We start from the raw sequence: 20,515 nt of genomic DNA, 5'->3' as shown, positions 1-20,515 counted from the left end.
AATGGACTCATGAATTTTATCCTGTTGATTCCTAGTTTACATAAAATACACTGTTACTGATAGAAATGAGCATTTTAACTGCACATTATTTTCACGTTATAGTGTTAAAACTATACTTATTGTCTGCAAACAAATTATTTTCTACACTTCTTTGTTCAAATTTACTGTGAATAGCATATTTTTAAATGCTGAAAATTCTTAATCAGTTTGATAAAATTGTGTTAAGAGAAGCAGGTGGAGGTTTTATTCCACATTATGTATGTTTCAAATGATGCAAAAAAAAAACAACTAAATCACCATTTGTAAATACAGTAAAATGGTCTCATTTGTGATCAAATGTTATAAAACTATTTTTTTACAAATTTTTTTAGATATTATATTTTTATAATTTCCATGTAAATTATTTTTTTCCTGTGATTTTACAAGTTATTGTCTAATTTAACAAAAGTGAGAAAAACTGTAAAATAACAGTAAAGAACCAGCTTTAAAAAAAACTTTTTAAAAAGTGTATTAGCCAATAAAAAACTGTATATTGTCATCTGATCATCTTTAATTTTTATGGAAGCCCATTTCTGCCAGTAAAATAAGAATCTGACATTTTTTTAAAGATCAACAATGTAAGATTATAAATTAAGATAAAAAGTCTACATTATGACCAAAAAGTCAAAAGTTTGACTTAATAGTTAAACATTATGAGATGAATATGAAATTATGACAATATTATTAAATCAGCTATGTTTGATTATACAAAAACTGACTTGATTGACTGAAGAATAAGTTAAAATTCGATAAAATTAAGTTTATTGTTGTAAGATATTCACGGTAAATTGAAATGGTTTCTTAAAATTTAAAAAGATGTGATGAAAAATCAAAATGTGGACTTACTAAGTCAAAACTATGAGATAAAAATACAAAATTTAGACCTTTTATAAGATCATTTTTGCTCAATAACTGATGAAAAAAATGTGAGTTTTGCATTTTTAAAAAAAGCTATGTGTCTAAAATACAGGTTAACGTGGAATTCATACACATATTTTTCTGAAACGACAGTAAAATAGCTTCTTATAAAGACTGTCTTCTTATTCTGGATCCAAAACTACAAATTCCCAGGAATGAGTTAAAATAAAATGTTTTTAGAAGCTTCTAAAGAGATCTCCAGAATAATTAGTCATTAAACCAAGCTGTGATGAGTCATATTTTCAGTAATCCTTCAGCAAGAATCAGAATCAGACTCGGATAAACTCGTATTTAACGGATTTATTCCCTTCAAACATGATCAAATACTCAACATCAGTAGTCAAGATAAACGGTGTCTTTGATAAATGTATTGTGAACACCCATAGTCATTCAGCAGTCACTTTAAGGCATGCACAGGCACAAAGTGTCAGGAGACGGCGATCGATACCAAGAGAGGACTTAATGAAGTCGGTCGACATGCTAACAAACATCCTCCACAACTCGCTGTTTTAGAAAAGCAGGCAGGAAGCAGGTTATACTGAGCGTTACAAACAGGAAGTTACCATGAAAATACAAAAAGATCCAGAGAATGAGATTAGAAATATAAAAATACAAAGATCAGGTGTCCAAAGAGCTTTTACAAAAGAAACAGAAATGAGAAAGAAGAGCAGAAAAAACGACAACTGAAGGTGTTGAAGTGAATGAATGAAATGCAGCAGCTTTACAGCCTGTACAGGAAATGGGCTGGAAATGAGACGTCCTGTGGAAGGTTTTAGTGTTTTTCAATGAAAACTATTTAGTCTCCTTCAATTATCTCTAATATTGTTTTCACAGACCACAAAATAACACATTTTACACACAGCAATTATTAACTTCGGCTCTTGAATTCATTGAGCAAAGTTTGAATGAACAGAATAGCATCAAACATTTAACCTATTTAAAGTCTGTCAAAGAATCTTGGTTTTAAATTTAAAGTTTATCATTTAGATTTGAGGATTCTATAAAGTTTTTTGGAATTTATCTGCTGAACACATGTTGGACTCCATGTGTTTTTTTTTTTTGAGGCTTTGTGATATTTAAATGCTATAGACTATGGCTAAACTTTAATTTTACATGTGTTAATTCTTTACTGTCTAAGCTAACATGCTAGTTTACCCTGTATTTTTTCTGCTATCTCTTGCAACAGTGGTGGAATTCCTGTCTAGCTAACAGTTGGCCTCTACTTTCAGTCTATTTTGTGCTAAGCAAAGCTAAAGCTATTTTTCATGTAAAGTGTCACCAACTACAGATGGTTTAAAAATGACAATGACATTTAAATGCTAAACTCACAATTTGCTTTCTAGCTGGCTGAATAGCTAGCTGTCTCCTTGTTTGAGTCTTTTTGCTAAGCTAGGCTAAACACATCCTGGGCTTTGTTCAGAATTTTTCTAAATATCAATTTTTTAAACTTTCGTTTAAATCATCTGCAGCATTTTGCGTAGTTGAGAAGTAGTTTTTGATTCAAACAAAGCTAATTTAACCTCTTATTTTTCTTACCTCTTACAGCAAAAGTGGACTTCTAGCTAGCTAGCAAACAGTTACCCAACTTTGGCTGTTGTGCTAAGCTAGGCTGAACACATCTAACTTCTTTCTGTAATTTATTTTTTCAATTGTCTTCAGATTAAAATATATATTGTTCAAATTTATCTACATAACTTTAGATTATACAAAGTATTTTTGTATATTTGAATACAAAACTAACACTAACATATTATCTTTTGTAACCTCTTGTTGGGAAATGGATTTGTGGCTAGCCAGGTAGCTAGCTGACAGTTACATTCTACTTCCACTCTTGGTGCTAAGATAGGCTAAACAAATCCTGAACTTCTTTCTATAGTCTGGGCTTTACAAAAAAAATCTACCTAAAACAAATTCAAACATATAAATTATTCAAATATATCTTAAGAATAAGGCAGAGTTGAGAAGTATATTTTGGTATTTTTGAATGCTAAGCTAACATTAATTTACGATTGTTATTTTTATCTCTTGCAGCAAAGGTGTATTTCCAGCTTGCCAGGTAGCTAGCTAACAGCTACATCCTACTTCCAGTCTTTGTACTAAGCTAGGCTAAACTTATCCTGAACTTATTCCTGTTGTCAGCTTTTCAAAAGTGTGTAAACTGTTCAAATTAATCTTTTGTGTATTTTAAAATTCAGAGTGCCTGAAAATGACTCATTGATGTGTAAATGCTAAGCTAACACACTAATTTAAGATGTAACTTCTTGCTATCTCTTGGAAAAACCATTGATTTCTTGCTAGCTAGGTAGTCAGCTAAGGATTATTTCCTACTTCCAGCTGAAGCTAAGCTTCTTTTTGTAGTTTGGATTTAAAAAAGCAAACAAATTTCATTTCACTCCGTGTAAATTCTTCACATCAAGCTAACATCTCAGTGAAGCTAGCTAATACATTTTTCAAAATCTGGTCACAGCATCTCATTTAGCCCTGATTTTTCCATCTGTGGTGCATAATCAAACATAATTCCTCAACTGGGCTGGTTTAAGGAATTTTTTTTTTTTTTTTTTTTTTTTAGCACAGCACATTTTGCTAGTTTTTGTCACTTTGTGTTAGCATTAGCTCTTAAAACCCCCCACTGGAAAACAAGGCACTGTCTGTTCACTGTGGACTTTAAAATACCGCTAAATGTTTTTTAAAAAGCTGGTTGACTGCTTAAATATTGTAAACTTTCAATCTTAATCTCTCATAAATGCGAATTACAAAATTCAGGACGTCTCATTTCTCACCGTAAGACAGCTCGTTATTGGCAGTTTTCTGTTGAGATATTTACTTTCGAGGTTTTTCTATTTACACAACTTGTGCCAGTTGAATTACAGATGAGTGAACGTGTAGATTTGTGTGTTGACAATCAAAAACCCTGCATGTTGATATCATAATTATAACGTTTGTAGTGAAAAACAGAACAACAACAGAAGCACGAGAGATTTAACAGTCAGTTCAAATCATCAGACCATGTCATAAAAACACTGTAGGCAACTCTGAGAGGTAGCACAAGCAAAGTCCATACACAACCGTGTACAAGTCCACGACCGCGGCAAAAATCTGAAAAGCTAGCATTCATACTGACATCGAGCCGGAACTTTTTTCTTTCTGTTTTTTTTTTTTTTTTTGCATAAAGTGATTAGTAAACAGGCATGCTACATACAGTACAGGAGGGTGGTGAACAGACGGAGGTGGACTTTATGCTGCGTTCATGTCAAATCGAAGTTATTGGAATTGCGATTTGCAAGCATCATTCACGTCAGCACGGCTGGAAAAAGGTCCTATATATCAAACTTTGTGCTAATTAGCATGGAGGTGTCTGAAAACAAAGATGGCTGACTTGCCTCACTGAAATTAATTTAATGGACAAGGTGTTTGGATGACATGAATGCCAACATTTGTCCCACATGACACGAACGCAGCATCACAAGATTCCTCCCCTCCTCCCCCACCTGTGAGTCTGACCTCACCTAACCTCACCTGAGCTCACCTCTACACTCTGATTGGTCCAAAATGCTTCAAAAGTACGACTCAAACTCATAAAGCATTCATGTGCTGTCAGAATGATCAAAATTTTTTCCAGATGGGTAAAAACTTCAATTGGGGACTATTTGTACGTTCGCAAAAATTTTCCGATTTGCTGACATAATTTACAAGTAAAAGTTTAGTTGGCCGTAAAAAAAAAAACAAACAAACAAAAAAACGTAAGATTTAAGCCTCACATTCGTGTTATATTTAACGGTGTTTTAACGCCCCAGTATTAACAATAATTGTGTTAATAAAGCATATATGAATTTGTAAATAATCACCATCTTCCTATAATTTGTATTTTCAGTGTAATTAATTTGCCAAAAAAGAGACAAAGTTTAATATGAATTATGAGTGATTATGTTATTGTGATGACGCTAACTGCATTTCATAATTTTTTCTAGCATGTCCTTGTGAGTTTTTTTATGTCGTTACCAGCTTCATACTTGACAAAATATGGGGGACAAAAGTAATTGTTTTCCTGCTTTTGATTACTGATGCAAACCATGATATTCAAAAATGTTAATTTGATGTAATGTTAATTATTTGCATAGGAGAATGGAGTAAATAATCCAGCGCCAGTAATGTAGAGATGAGTTACAGATTCTCTTCGTCTCCCTGCACTTATATTTAAATGTAAATTGCCTGCAAAAAACACACAGTGAACAAAGTTAAAGATGAATTTGACTAGCAGCATTATATTTTGTTTAAATTAATTTCTTATAGACATTATGAAATCTTTTGGCTGCAGTAATCAGCCCGAATTACGTATCAATTTTTATGTCTAACATTGAATTTTCAGGTTGGTATTAGCTTGTAACCGCTCTTTTTGTTTTCCCGCCAATTTTGGAACCAACTACTGATGTGTTGTTTAATTGCTCTAAGGAAAAAATCTATCCCATCTTCTTTTCCATGTCATTCCCATATTCTGACTTGAAGCACATGAAAGCACTGAAGTTAGACGTCCAAACTTGAAAAACATGACCATCCAAGGATGCACTATTTACCCGCTAAAAACACCAACAGTGCATTTTTGGCGGGAAGTTGACTGCAGGTCTTCATAACGAAGAGAAGAAGGGGATATCTTTACTTTCTCATACTATTTATTTACAAAGTGCTACTCAGTTAGCTGTCCTGCTAAATGAGGCTACAGTCTTTTGTAAAAGCATTCTGTAATAAATACTGTAAACATGCATGGGTTATAGGAGACGAAGGGCTGATTTAAGTTCCAGAACAACAGCTTACTTCCTCAAAGTTCCCCCTGAAACCATCTGTCCACAAAGTGTCCATTAGCGCTCAACACAAATGGGCCAAAGAGGAAGCTGTGATAAGTTTTCTGTGTAAAAAAAAATCAAGTTAATCAGCCAGTAAACTCTGAATGAGAAAGAATTAAACTAAATGCAGAATCAGTCAAAGTCAGTACTTTTTCTGGCACTCAAACAAGAGAGAAATACAATCAAAACAGAAAATCTGTGGCTCTGTTTGCTGTAAATTAGCTTTCATTGGATAAAAACGTTTACCTTAGTGCTTAGGGCTTTGATAAGTATTAAGATGCTGAAGTCGTGTCCCAACAAAGCACTAATTTTAACCCAGTTTGACATGTAGCGGGTTCGTGTAGGATGCATGCCAGAACTAAGTAAAAATTAAACACAATGTAATGCTCACAGGGCTCCAATATATAAGGAAAAAAATCCCTCATTGTGGTAGTCTGTAGTTTAATGATGTAATGATGATTTAATGATCAAGATCATACTAGCTAGCTAGCTGAGCTAACATCTGTTGTAGAGTCCAGACAATGCAGCTGGTTTTACCCACAGTTGCTATAGACATGATAAAAATGTACCATTTGTAGCTGATTGGAATATCCGAAATAAAATATTCTGAGTGATGTGGGAACATTTGTGGCATTAACATAGCTTGCTATTCACTCTTATAGCGAAACTGGCAAATATTTCCAATTAACTGCTACTGACACTTAAAAAAAATGGTTTTCAGGACACCTTATTTCTACACATCTGCAGCAGGTTGGCATCTTCAGCACACTACTTATCAAATTAACCAAAAATAAAGTATTAAAATGTCAGCTCCACACATTAAACTTGACAGAACATTGAAGCTTTTGATGATGATGATTGTACATCTTCACTTATTTGCAGATAGCACTACACAAAGAATGATGTCTAGATCTGGTGGATTGAAATCCAGTTAGAACATTGAAATATTTGGAACTCATTTTTGTTTTCTGAAGTTCTGTCAACATTAGTTTTTCAAAGATCAATCTATTGACAAGTGCTATTTTATGTTTGTCTACCAAAGCTCCCAACACAGAAAAATGGTTTTCAAGATGCCCTTTATGGGCACCACTGTCAAAAAAATGTAGAAGGTCACGCATGTGCAAGAGATAGGACCCTTGTAGCACTTGGACTGCACACAATAAAATAGACAATACATAAAACCCGTAAAGAACCCTGCCTTCAACCTCCGATGACAAACTTTACATCAGATCATTCTGCAGTATGGAATGCTCTGAGTGCAATCTTTGATGAAACCTAAATTTGTGAGCTTGTAGGTTGTTGTAGACTACTCAGACCCCTCATGTTCTTGTGGATAACATGAGTGGAAATCTACCCACCTATAAAATATTGAATGTTTGCTTAAGATCTCGTTTGGTTGAAGAATAGTGTGATTTTCTTTTACACGACCTACAAAAACAGCTTTGTGTGGCAGCTAGTGTCTAATACAGTGCAGTTATTGTGTCGTGTGCAGTTGGGACAACTTCAGCCTTGTATGAATATTGATACTGGACCAGAAACTGGTTTAGGACTAGAGGAGGGTGGTCATTTCGGGAGTTATTGGACAACCCAAACGCTGACCACAATAAAAGTCTCTGTGCTTTATGATAAGAGGCCATTAGCTTCCTGTGGAGGAACAGGAGGTTTAAATTAAAAGGCTGCAGAGGGAATAATTGATCCATCTTACATGAGACCATGAACACTCAGAGTGGAGAAGTGCGGTGAAACCTAAACCACCCAAATGAATAGAAAGCCAAGAGATCACTGAGAATAAAGTGAAAATGCCAGTCAGTCAGTGTCCATTAGATGGAAACACTGCGGTCAGAGAAGATCAAATACAGCTGAATCTGTGGTGAGTTCACTGTCTGTAATAACTGCAGGACAGTCTGTGGTAAATTCACTGTAACAACAGTAGAAAAGTAGAGGTTAGTGGTGTGTTTACTGTCTGTAATAACAGTAGGAAAGAAGAGTGTCTGTGGTATGTTTACTGTCTGCAAATACAGCAGGAAAGAGGAGTGTCTGTGATTGATTTTGTAGACACAGGTTATGAATAGTTAGTGTAGCAGATGCTGGAGCTGATTTCATGCTTCGTTTCTTGACAAAGACCAACAAAATAAACGGTGAATGCGACGGTGAAGGTGTCAGTACAAAGGTGTGACTTCATGGCGCTTCCATCTTTGTTTGTCCTCCTTCCTTTGCAATAAAAACAATTCTTCAGTTCGCATTAAACTGTCAGCAGCAGCATCTCACAGTTTCAGTTCAGCTGAGACCAAGTTTCTACTTTTTTTTGGCATCAAAACATAAAAACCACGTCCTCCCAGTTCGCTCCTGTGGCTCGGAGGCTGCTTTAGAGATCAGAGTAATTCCATTTCCATAGAGACAGATGCTTATTTCCATGACAACACTTGTTCACTGCTGGGAGAAAGCAGTCCGAGGAGAAGATAAGCTGCTACCACAGAATGAGATGGTTCCTTCTCTCCTGCCCCAGAATGAGGCGTCAGTGTCGGGTTGGTTGGTCGGAGGTAGAGCGTCAGGCAGACCATGCTCGTCGTGCAGCAAGAAACAACAGCAAAGAACAGATTTTTAGTAGTTTTCATCCGGTGCAGGCGCTTGAGAACGATAGTGCTTTGAGAACGGTGTGGTGTCGGTGGGATGTTGTTGTGAAGTTCGTACCAGTGATTTGAATCAAGATTTTAAAATCACTGGAGAGAGATAAAGACAGTAGTTTTACATTTAACATCACCAAAATAACCCAAAAAAAAAAACAAATACAAGTCTTAAGCACGTTGAAGTCAGGTGTTACTTACATCCCCAGTTGAGGGCGATAGCGGCAGCGATGATGGCGATTCCTCCTAAAATGGAGACGACGGACAGTACCATCGCATTGCGGCCCAAACGGCGAGCTCCATCTATGTTGCCTTGCTGCAGGCTGTTTCGGGACTGAACAGAAGCAAAATATGATTAAATCAGGATCCACAGTAAGACTTAGTCAATGAAACCACACTTTGTTGTCTGGAAAAAAATAGTTTCAAAACACTGGCATACTGGACAAAATACAAAACTGTACATTCCTAAATAAAGTACTTCAAGAAATTGTAGCACATTTATCAATATCTTTTTATATTAAAGATTATGTCATAGTTAAAAATATAAATATTGCAGTATCAGCAACCTGCTAATATGCTAGCCAGGCAGGAAGATGCTCTCCAGGCTTAGCCGCCTTGTTAGCTTGATTGCTAACTGTTTTTTCTTGCATCGACTCAACAGCTTTCACTTTTTTGGTTAGGGTGGTTCACTATTAAAATGTGAGAATTTCAGTTCCAAACTTAAATTCGTTAATTTTGCTTTGCCACACATTTCCAATTTGGTTCAGTCTTGGTGTTTCTGAATAAATTTAGCAGCTAAATGAGCCAAGTAGGAGGTGGTGGAGACCAAAATCAAAGTAAAATGAAAGAAAATATCAGATTTTTCATCAGTTTGTAAACAATGCTTCAATGGGATGCTTGCCGCTTTTGCTAGCATGTTAGCCAGCTCCTTCATAAACTCAAACTAACAGCTAACTTGAAGCTTTAACAGTCGTACCATCACGGAGAAGGTGAGCGCTACGATGTTGATGGGCCACAATGGACAGAAGCAGGACAGGATGGCGAGGATCAGGTAGTCCCTGGGCTTGGATCCGTCCACAGCGGCCTCTGTGATGGCGCTGGGCTGGCGGGTGAGCGACGGCCTCGGGGAGCCCGCCGCCACCGAGCCGGACCGGCTGCCCAAGCGATGCCGGCCGTTAGCGTGGCCGCCTGGCTTAGCGTGCAGCGTGGGCGACACAGAGGACGCTGTGGGGGACAAATCGGCTATCGCCGGGACGACGCCGTTACCTGGACGATGAGAAAAACACCAACAGTGTAAACGAATACACAACTTCCTCCTGTTTCAGTGACATTTGCTAAAAACTAGCGAGCTGCTTATAAATGATTTGTGTCTTCAGCAGGATTTCAGACGTAGCTTAGAGATAAAATGGCTGGTTCTGGTATTTTGCACAGGAGTCATTCATAAAGGAAACTAGAAAATAAGAATAAGTCTTATTCTCAAAATACTGTTTAAATATGTGATTGGGTACAACAAGCTACTGTATATTTTGAGATATTTCTGCAAACAAAAACAGTTTAAGATTCAGTATGATACACCACCCTCCTTGTCAGGTTTGACACGAAGGAGCAACGAGTCTTAAGTTGTGTGCTTAAGAAGTGTGATCTGGATATTGATGTCCAATCCATGAATCCTTCAATTTACACTTGGGGTTGAAAGTGTTATTTGAGCAAGTCCTAAATAGAAAACTAATTTTAGCCACTTACGTCTGCTGTATAAATCTGTTCATCACTATAAAACTAACGTAAACGTAGCTCGACTAGTACATTGACAGTTTGCTGTCTCAGGTTGTGACTGAAGAATGGATAAAGGGACTCAACCAACTACTGTAGATAATACAGTATAGTTAGGTGACATTGAGAATCTACTAAAGAAGTGATTCTACTTGGAGCATTCGGACTGTTTGTGTTGTATTTACTGGTCTCCATGGCGTCACTGATCACTGTCAGGTGGTCCATCTCTGCTTGTTTGCTCTCCGGAGCGTCCGTTGCCGTGGGTGGGGTTTGTTGCTCGGCGCTGGTCGGTTGTGATGTCACAGCTGAGGCAGCAGCTTCTCCATCCGGCTGCATGCTGATTGGCTGATCTGGCTGCTGGGGCTCCTCCATGCTGCTGGGCTGCTGGGCGCTGGGACTGGTGGCCATCGGTCGGTGCAGACGAAGTGACGAAGCTGAAGGCAAGACTCGCTCTGAAAGGGATTAAAGAGATGGAAGCAGTCAGGATCCTGTCTTAAAACTTGCTGAGGGATAGTTTGGATTAGCAACTGACTGATTGTTGGACCTCCTCTGCTTCTTTCAGTAGCTACAGCAATAGACATATACAGGCCGAGATGTGTGGCTAAAGCTTTACAAAAGACTACAGGTAGTTCTGACTTGGTAAGCAGAGAGAATTGTGGGGGTTTAGCTAGCAACGGGCCCCATGACAAAGACTTCTGTGGCAGTTAAAGGTTTCCAGTCACATGTTGCTTATTCATAACAAACTAAAGTTTACTGTGACAGCATTCCTATAATTGAATAGATGATAATAATAACCCACTGTTTGCAAGCGGCGCGTAATTCAGCTGCATTTTGAAGCATTTCTTGTGGTGAGGATCAAACAATGCAGTGTTTTTAAACTTGAGCTAATGCAGAAATAAATGTCAACATGATGAATCCTGATAACCAAATTAGTAAAGGTATGTGTCCTCTAGATCCTGTAATTTCCCGCATCTCATTCATTGTCTATGTGAAATGTACCGCGTTGCATACTGGTCCAGTTGTGGCTTGTTTCGAGCTGCGATTCAGTGCATCTCCCCGGAGCAGGCCACAGCTCATTTGCATAAAGTAGACTTCTACTTTATGCAAATTCGATGCGGACTGCGGAGGTCCGGTGCATCACGAAACTTTTGGAATCCTCTGCATCTACATTTATACGTTATTTTGGTATTTAGAGCTGCGTCTAATGATTATTGGCATTGCTGATTAATCGGTCAGTTATTTTCTGTTTGCTGTTTGCTCTCTAAAGTCAGAAAATGGTGAAAAATGTGGATCAGAGTTCCCTCAAACCTTGTTTTGGCCAAAGATGTTCAACTTACTGTCGTAGTGAAGGGAAGAAACCAGAAAATATTCAGACTGAAAGAGCTGCAATCACAGATTTTGGACTGTTTTTATTTGAAAAAATTACTCAAACTAATCAATCAATTACTGAAATAGTTTGAGATTAATTTGTAGTCGAAAACTAGTGGATTAGTAGTTGCAGTTTGAATGTCTTTATGTACTTCAGCTTCATTTTGTAGTTGTTTTGCATCACTTGTTTTTCTTTAGAGTCGTATTATTTCTTACTTTTATCCCTTACTGTTCATTTTGCATCTTAGTCTATGTTTTTTTTTAACTTTTGTTTTGCATCTTTGCAGTCAAATCATGAGTTGTGTCTTCTTATGGTTTTAAAAACATTTTCCTTCAAAAAAATGAACCAGACAAAAAAAAAATTATAGAAATAATTGGTGATTAATTTAATAGTTGACAACTATTGTAGTTATTTCTGCTAAAAAAAAAAAAAAAAAAAAAGCAAAACTAGCTTCTGATGCCAAAGGTGTAGTTACTTTTTAAAGTTAAAATTTGGGAATTTTACTTCTTTTTCTTTAAAAAAATACGCAAACATAATAGTTATCCAACAAATGTAAACAGTTGACAACAAATCGATTAATTGTCGCACCTTTATTGGTATTTCTATTATCATGGACAGTTTTAGTTTTCAGGTGACTTGAAACGTGATCAAAAGCTAAATGTAGTTAATGCCAGCTAACCAGAACAGCTATTTATTGGTTAGTTCATTAATTATAGTCAATTAAACATCGGATAAATTGACTAAATATTTCTCAAACATGACTCAAAATTTGTCTAAATTATTTGATACCTACTGAAATGACTCAAAACCTGTCCAGAATTCATTAAAAATTTGTTGAAAATGACCAAAACTTTTTCAAAAATTATAGAATTGGTCTAAAATGACTTGAAATGTGCCTAAAATTACTGAAATCTGTCCAAATTGATTTGAAAGCTTAATTAATACTACTCAACATCAGTTCAAAATTGCTTAAAACCTGCCCAAAATTAGTCCAAAAATAACTTTGAACTTGTCTAAATGGCCTAAAAGACTTGTTAAATACATCTTTTAATTTAATTATTAGTGACAAATTGCAGAATAATTGATAGAAATGATTCTGCCTATTGTTTGTTTACTGGTGTATTAAACAAAAGCAAATCTCAGATCTCAACAGCTTTTAAGCTACAACTCTGTGATCTGAGACGTTTCTGCAGCACTAAATCGCTTTAACTCATTTGTAATTACAGCCACAGAGTAATGACTGATGGCTTAATATTCCCTCTCAGTGGCGGATAAATTACACGATTGATTTCATGGTCTTTATATTTCATGGAGGCGTTTGGTCCGAACTCCTGCAGCGACCAGTTTTAAAACGAATCCGCCTACAGGAAGAACCGTGAGCCAGAAAACCTGAGCGGCAAGAAAGTGTTGAGTCACTGGAATCAGCCCACACAGATGCCGCCGCAGATCTGTTTTATAAAAATATTTTCTTCTTCTTCGGGATGCTTCTGAAGCATCGGTGTCATAGTTTCAGCTGTTAGATAAGCTGTCGGAGGAGACGGCTCAATATTTCATGAAGATTTCCACCTCGAGGTCCGTTAACTGGCTGCAGCTCAAACCAGAAGCGTGTTTGGAAATCCTGACAGGGAGGAGATCTTACACAACCAACGGCTGCAGAAAACCTCCTGAAGAGGCAAAACAGAACTATTTAATCCTGTGAATTAATGGAGAAAGCCAAACTCAGCTGTTTTCTCTGAAACAGCTGTGATTACAAAACTGTTTTGTTTCCACAGTTCTACAGCAGAGACCTCAAACAAACCAACTTAGAGCATCAATATTATGATACAACAAGAAAAACAAGCCACAAAGCAAGAAAAACGAGACAAAAAACAAGAAAAACAAAATACAAAACAAGAAAAACGAAATACAAAACAAGAAAAATGAGATACAAAACAAGAAAAAAGAGCCACAAAGCAGAGACCTCAAAGAAACCAACTCAGAGCACCAATATTATGGGACAGATCTTAGTTTTATATCACAAAGAGACAAAACTGTCTCAAAGACTCGTAAAAATAATCACAGCATCACATGAAAGGATAAAAACGAGACACAGAATGTCACAAAACAGGAAAAATGAGATGAAAAATGATGAACTAAATGACCTCAGTGACAAAAAACTGTCCCAAAGACAAACCAAACTGACGTAAAATGATAAACTGATACAATCAAAAGCTGCAGAAAACCTACTAAAAACACTTCAAGTCCAGTTTTCATGTGTTTTCTGTGAATTAACAGAGAAAGCCAAACTCAGCTGTTTTCTCTGGAACATCTCTGATTTCAAACACCTCAGACTTCAGCCTGGTTGGTTTCTGACGGTGAGGCAGAAAAATGCAATAACATTCTTTCATTACAGAGCTCAGGTTTTTAATATCGTCTCTGCTCGATTAAATCTCAGGACTCGCATCGACTGATATCAGGGAAGTTATTAAAGAAACAATCTGAATACAAGCAGAACTGCCGGAATAAAACTCACAAACTCCAAGAAAATCAACCTGAGCTTCCTGGTTCTTTATCTACAATAACTTTATTCATGGTTCATGAGTTTTACCTTCATACTATGAACATTTCCAGAGTTCCAGGCCCTTGAAGTACATAGAGATATTTCATACAAAATGCCTGAATCTAGCCACAAAGCAAAAAAAGACACAAGAAAGAAAAACGAGATATAAAACGAAAAAAGTAAGACGCAAAGCAACAAACAAAAGGACTACAAGGAGAGAAAACTTACCCCAAGACACACAAATCAACACAAAACAGAAGAAAAAAAATTACAAAGATGAGGACAAAACAGCAAAAAACAGACACACAATGTCACAAAATGAAAATAACGACACCCAAAAACAGGAAAAGAGAGATACAAAATGACAAAAACTGACTCATTGACCACAATGAGAAAAAAGATACATAAAAACAATCAAAACATCACACTAAGGGCCAAAAACAAGACATTTTTTCAATGTTATTTTCCTGCCGCCAGATTGTGACTATTTTTTACAGCATATTTTGAACACAGTCTTTGTGTTTTTAAAGCTTTAACTGATCCTCATCTATCTGAGAGCTGCAGTTTGATCTGCTATAAACCGATCGATCAGGACAGAATCATTGATCCTATCAGGTTTGGGATAGAAGCTGCAGTAACGAGCTGGACTGATGAGTGGTTGCGTTCAGGTCCCTCGAGGCTGAAACACTGCAGCGACGCTTTAATGCGACCGCTGAGTTCAGTGTTTCTGCAGTTACACGATACGACTGCAGAGAGCAGGACACACAAACAGCCAAAAACTCCTGATTTATTCACCTCATTTCACTTTTTTGAGATCTTTATACACAAAAACACCATTAAACTAATCTGTTTAGTCTTTTAGAAACCATCTGAACCCTGAAGCCAACAGCTGGGTCTGATAAACATGTTATCTCTAAAATAAAATCTACAAAATTACTCCATTTATCAGCCAGAAACTGTAAAAACATCAACTTTCCAATCGTCTGTGAACACATCATGCGTGCTGTGTGGTACCATGAGAAAGATTAAGTCATATTTAAATGACAGTAACTCAAAGATGCTTTATGCCAGAACTTTAAAAAACACCATAAACTTTCTACATCTTCTCTACAGTACTTGTGTGTAATTCCAGCCTTCTAGGCCAAACATTATGGGAGCTACAGACCAAAAGATTTAAATATGAAAAGTCGAACCAGTTCATGTGAAGCAATAGTTTAACTCTGGACTCCAAATCCCACCAGTGGGTTTGAAAGAAATGTCTTCTATAAAGTAAAATCACCAAAATGACACCGTTTATTAGTGACAAACCGTAAAGATAGACAGAGTCGTCAGATTTTTAACTTTCCAGTGGTCCTTCAATGTATTGTGTGTCATGTGGCTCCATTGGAAAAATTTGTATTTAAATGACAACAACTCAAAAACGCTTTATGCCAGAAGTTTAAAAATCACCACAAACCTTCTACATCTTCTCTACAACACCTGTGTCAAGTTTCAGACTTCTAGGCCAAATATTATAGGAACTTTCCCCTGGGCCATGAATGCATCATGCTTCCAAAATTTCCGCTTAAAAGTTATATTTTTATATACCTACATGTCTCAGTTTAGTCTCATTTAACTCATAAATCATCTTCATATACAAAAAGTCACCAAGGATCTTCAGATTTTCAACTTTCCACTAGGCCTTGAACTCATCGTGTTTCCAACATCTCTACTTAAATTGGAGATTTTCCATCAGAATCACATTATTCTCTTTTATGTTTTTCTCTTTTATTTTTATGCTGTAAAACAAAAACAAAACAGGAAGGGATTCACATCAGGAGTTTCTATTCTGTATGTTGGAGGTATTTTTAAAGCTGCTGTAAAATCTCACTGCAGCTTCTAAAAACATCTTTATTTCAGGTTTGTAAAGCAGCAGCAGGCGTTTGCCCTCCGTCGTGTTTCCTGATAATTAGATCAAACTCTGGATCTCATCAGTCTGAATTATTTGCTCTCTAATCACTGAAATACCCATGAGCCTCTGCTGCCGTTGCTATGGAGAAGAAGCCAATAACAATATTTGCTACCATGAACAAAACATGTCGCCATAGTTACCAAATTCAGAGCAGGACTGGAAGCTGATTGGATGTTTGTTGGTGAAATGTATCCTGGGAAACGTAGTAGAATTTCTGTCTTTATGTTAAAACAAGATAATCAGAAACTTCTTCTGGTTTTAAAACAGCAATAGAAAGTCCAACAGAAATCACATGACTGATGAATTACAAAAGTTTAAAAAAAAAAAAACCTCAGAAATGTAAGAAAAAATCTTATAAAAAAGAAGAAATCTTGTAAAAAGTTTCTTGTAATAAATCAAAAATATTTCTAATTAAAAAAAGGGAAAAAGTCTCTTCAACTTAAACATGGCTCACAAATATATAACATTACATTTAAAAAAGAAAAAAATTCTTGGAAATGTAAACTTTTCTTCAATAAAGATAAAACATTAAAATATATATTACAGCATGTGTCTCATGAAGCTAAAAAGGTTTTTGCAAAACCTGTAGAAAACATGAAGTTCTTGTTTAAATATGGAAAAAAGTCTCCTAAAAAATAAGAAAAATAATTCCTCATTAAAATATTTGAAAAAAGGTTGTCACAAAACAAAAAATAAATACAGTTTCATTAAGAAAAGATTTTTTTGAAAAAAACCCAATAAGTTTCTTGTTTACATGTGAAAAAAAATCTCCAAAATAAATACAAGTCTCTCAAACAAGTAAGACAGATTCCTTGTAAAAAAATTTAAGATGATTTCTTGTACAAAATATGACAAGTTTACAAAAATTAAGACAGAAATTCTTGTAAAAAGAAAACTCTCTAAAACAAGAACATTTAATCATAAAGCTAACGACAAACAGAGGAAACTGAATTAATGTCCTTCGTGTTGCTTTTGATGTCGGCAGTAATATACAGATTCAGTCCAGATGGTCAAACTGATGTTGAGTCTCTGATGAATGAAAGGACAGACAAATTCAAGAGGTTCTGACTCGACGTCAACAGAACCTCGAGGGAAATGTTCTGATCTGTTGCTACATGAACTGAACTGAACTGAAAAGTTGAATGAAGCCTGAGCTGCTGAATGATGAATATTTGAAGAGCAATTTCTAGCATCAATAAAACGTGAATAAAGTTTTTATAACGTGAAAGTGGAACCTTGAACTTCTATTGTGACATTTCACAAAAATGTTAAAGATTTTCAGCATTTCAGTCAGCAAAATGTCCAAAGTGACGCTTCAGACCGAATGTCCCATGAAAACATCTATAAAAATGTCTATATATCAATAAAAATGACGTCCAAAGCACGTCCACATCCAGGCTAAAAACAAGCCTAAAACCAAGCTTGAAATCATCCCAAAACCACTCCAAGTCTAGCCTACAAACCAGTCCAAATCCAGTCTAAAATCAAATCGGAAACCCCCAAAAATAGTCCAAATTCAGTTCAAAAAACAAGTCCAAAGTCAATCTGAAACCAAGTCTAAATCCAGTCTATGATCCAGTCCAAAAAAAAGTCTAAAACCATGTCCAAAGTCATCCCAACACCAGTTCAAATCTAGCCTACAAACCAGTCCAAATTCAGTCTAAAATCAAGTTTGAATACTGTCTAAAACTATTTTAAAACCAGTTGAAAAACAACAGTAAAAACCATACTCAAAACCACCCCAAAGCCAGTCTAAAAGTCTAGAACCCTCTATGAAGCATTCTCAGACCAGTCCAAATCAATTTTAAAAATAAGTCCAAATCCAGTCTAACACAACTTTTAAAACCAGTCTAAAAACAATGCTAAAACCATGTCCAAAACCAGCCTTAAACAAGTCCAAAACCACGTCCAAAGCCACGTCTGAAACCATCCGAAAACCAGTTCAAATCCAGTCTAAAAACACATTCAAACTCCATCTAAAGCCATGTCTGAATCCTTTCCAAAATCAGACCAAATCCATTTAAATACAGTCCAAAATCAAACGTACATCCAAATTCAGTCTAAAACCACATTCAAAACCTTCCCAAAATCTGTCTAAATCCAATTTAAAAATTAGTTTACAATCAATCTAAACCCAGTCTGAAGCCACATTTAAAACCTTCCCAAAAACCACTCTAGATCCAGTGTAAAATCAAGTCCCAATAATGCTATTTTACTGATTTATTTCTTGTAGTTTAAACTATTCAGAATAAGAAAAGTAAATTTTACTCCAGAAACAGAAAGTGCTGAAACATAAGAAGTTGCTCTGATCAGGTTTTCATTTGTGTCTTCAGGACTAAACAGGTTTCAGTGTCTTTATTTACTTCTTCATTACTGAATTCATCCTGCAGCAGAACATCGAGTCCAAACATCTAGTAAAGAACCTCATTAACTAACAAACAGAACCAGCAGAGTTCTGGTCTCAACATGATGGAGTCTAAAAGGCTCCAAAATGAAAGTGAAGCCAACATTTAAAGCAGTTTAAACCCACTTTAATACAGGTGTAAAACCAACTCTTAAACCAGTTTAAATCCAGTTTCATACAGCTCTAAAGCCACCTTGGAAAACCAGTTTAAATCTATTTAAAAACAGGTCTAAAACCAACTTATAAACCAATTTAAATCCAGTTTAAACCAGGTATAAACCAACTTTTATACTAGTTTAATCCAGGTATAAACCAACTTTTATACTAGTTTAAATCCAGTTTAAAACAGGTCTCCAACCAACTGTTAAACCAGTTTAAATCCAGCTTAAAACAGGTTTAAAACCAACTTTTAAACCAATTTAAGTCCATTTTAATACAGGTCTAAACCCAACTTTTAAGATGGTCTAAACCAGTCTAAAAACAAGTCTAAACCAACTTTTATAACCAGTTTAAAACAGGTCTAAAACCAACATTTAAACAAGTTTAAATCCATTTTTAAACAGGTCTAAAACCAACTTTTAAACAAGTCTAAACCAACGTTAAAGAAAAAACAGTAGTTTCTCTTTTGGATGTTTTTGTGCGTCTTTGTAGCAGTTTTTCACCGTTTTGTGGCTCTATGTGTTGGTTTTGAGTCAGATTTTGTCTTTATGATGCTAATGGGTCTCTTTGTTGTGGTTTTCCACCTTTTAGTCGGTTTTAATCTCTTGCCATGTTTTGTGATGCTTTGTGATCATTTTGCGTATCTTTTTCAAATTGTCTCTGTTTAAAATCATCCCTTTGTGTGTCTGAGTGGTGATTTCATCCTAGAAGACTTGATTTTTTTCTCCTGATTAAAGTAAAACCACAACGAGTTGAGCATTTTTTTTACTGGTTTGACAAAACATCACAAACCTCAAAAACTATTAAAACATCAGTCTGTATTTCTATTTTTACTATTTAAAGTCTAACTAGTGATCAAACCCAGTTTAGTCGACCAATCTGCAGCTACTTTGATGTTAGAATATTAAAGTAGATGTTCAAAATGACAATTTTCAACCCCATAAACGAACAAAATCTTCTGCTTTTGTCTCTTTGATAGTATTTTTAAACTGATTTGGACAAAAGCTTCACTCGTTAATCTTAAAAAATAACTGGAACAAGAGTCTATTTAAGTATTTTAGACCGAGTATTCTCCAAATAGAATGTAATTTAATGGTAAAACACCCGTTTTTTGCAGAATAAAGCTTCTCACGCTGCTCATTGATTGGAATATTTTTATGTTTTTGATGCTGAAGCTGCAGCTTTGGTCTGATTATCGTCTCCTGTTCTTCCTTCCACAGTAGAAGAAGATGCAGAAACCGGCTTCTTCTGGAAAACACCCCAACAGCCACAGACCTGATCCTGAACACAGCACGACTCCAACCGTTCCGTACATAATTAAACACACTGATGCATGGAAACATGTCTGAGCCTCACAAACACACCGTCGCAGCAGAAATGCAGCAGATCCCTGAGTATGGCAGCAGGACAAAGGCTGCAGATGGACTGTAGGTGATGCAGCGACACACCCACCACATGTTCTACAGCTTTACCTGGTGCTAGTCCACGGGATGCTGCAGCTTCATTCTGTCTGAGGAGCTTCAGTCCACCGACGAGATGCAATCACACCTGGAAATAAAATAAATAAACTAAAAGGAAGTGACAGAAGAAAGCAGTGAAGGAAAAGAAGTCGATCTGCTGCAGTGGCTCTTTGATTTCTGGTGATGCAGAGATTTGCTGCTGCAGCTTCACTGCAAGACGTGGAGGGAGGGGTGTGTGTGTGTGTGTGTGTGTGTGTGTGTGTGTGTGTGTGTGTGTGTGTGTGTGTGTGTGTGTGTGTGTGTGTGTGTGTGTGTGTGTGTGTGTGCGTGTGCGTGTGCGTGTGCGTGTGCGTGTGTGCGCCATCTGACGGTACTTTCATAATAAAAGCCCCGTGGTGTCCTGCCGATGCTTCACCGACTCTGAAGCACCACACTGGCTGCATT

General features: G+C 36.3%; 1 protein-coding gene across 1 annotated transcript; it reads right to left on the bottom strand.

Moving 5' to 3' along the window:
- Positions 1–1,242: 1,242 nt before the first annotated feature.
- Positions 1,243–20,226, bottom strand: LOC111582744 (proline-rich transmembrane protein 2). Its single transcript, XM_023291585.3, has 5 exons — positions 20,084–20,226; positions 10,375–10,641; positions 9,396–9,685; positions 8,621–8,753; positions 1,243–8,515 (listed from the first exon to the last, which is right to left on the bottom strand). The coding sequence occupies exons 2-5, from the start codon at positions 10,595–10,597 to the stop codon at positions 8,499–8,501; spliced, it is 663 nt and encodes a 220-aa protein (XP_023147353.2). The 5' UTR covers positions 10,598–10,641; positions 20,084–20,226; the 3' UTR covers positions 1,243–8,498.
- Positions 20,227–20,515: the final 289 nt, after the last annotated feature.

This window comes from Amphiprion ocellaris, chromosome 19 (genome assembly GCF_022539595.1).
Source record: "Amphiprion ocellaris isolate individual 3 ecotype Okinawa chromosome 19, ASM2253959v1, whole genome shotgun sequence".
Classification (NCBI taxonomy): Eukaryota; Metazoa; Chordata; class Actinopteri; family Pomacentridae; genus Amphiprion; species Amphiprion ocellaris.
The sequence above is the reverse complement of the archived record's forward strand: the minus strand, read 5'-3'. Positions and strand labels throughout refer to the sequence as shown.

Bases quoted from the DNA above. Each gene is read 5' to 3' on its own strand.
- LOC111582744 (XM_023291585.3), bottom strand. From the start codon at position 10,597: ATGGCCACCAGTCCCAGCGCCCAGCAGCCCAGCAGCATGGAGGAGCCC. The intron at 9,686-10,374 runs GTAAATACAACA...CTCATCGTCCAG, and splicing joins CAGTGACGCCATGGAGACCA to GTAACGGCGTCGTCCCGGCG. The intron at 8,754-9,395 runs GTACGACTGTTA...GCTTCTGTTCAG, and splicing joins CGCTCACCTTCTCCGTGATG to TCCCGAAACAGCCTGCAGCA.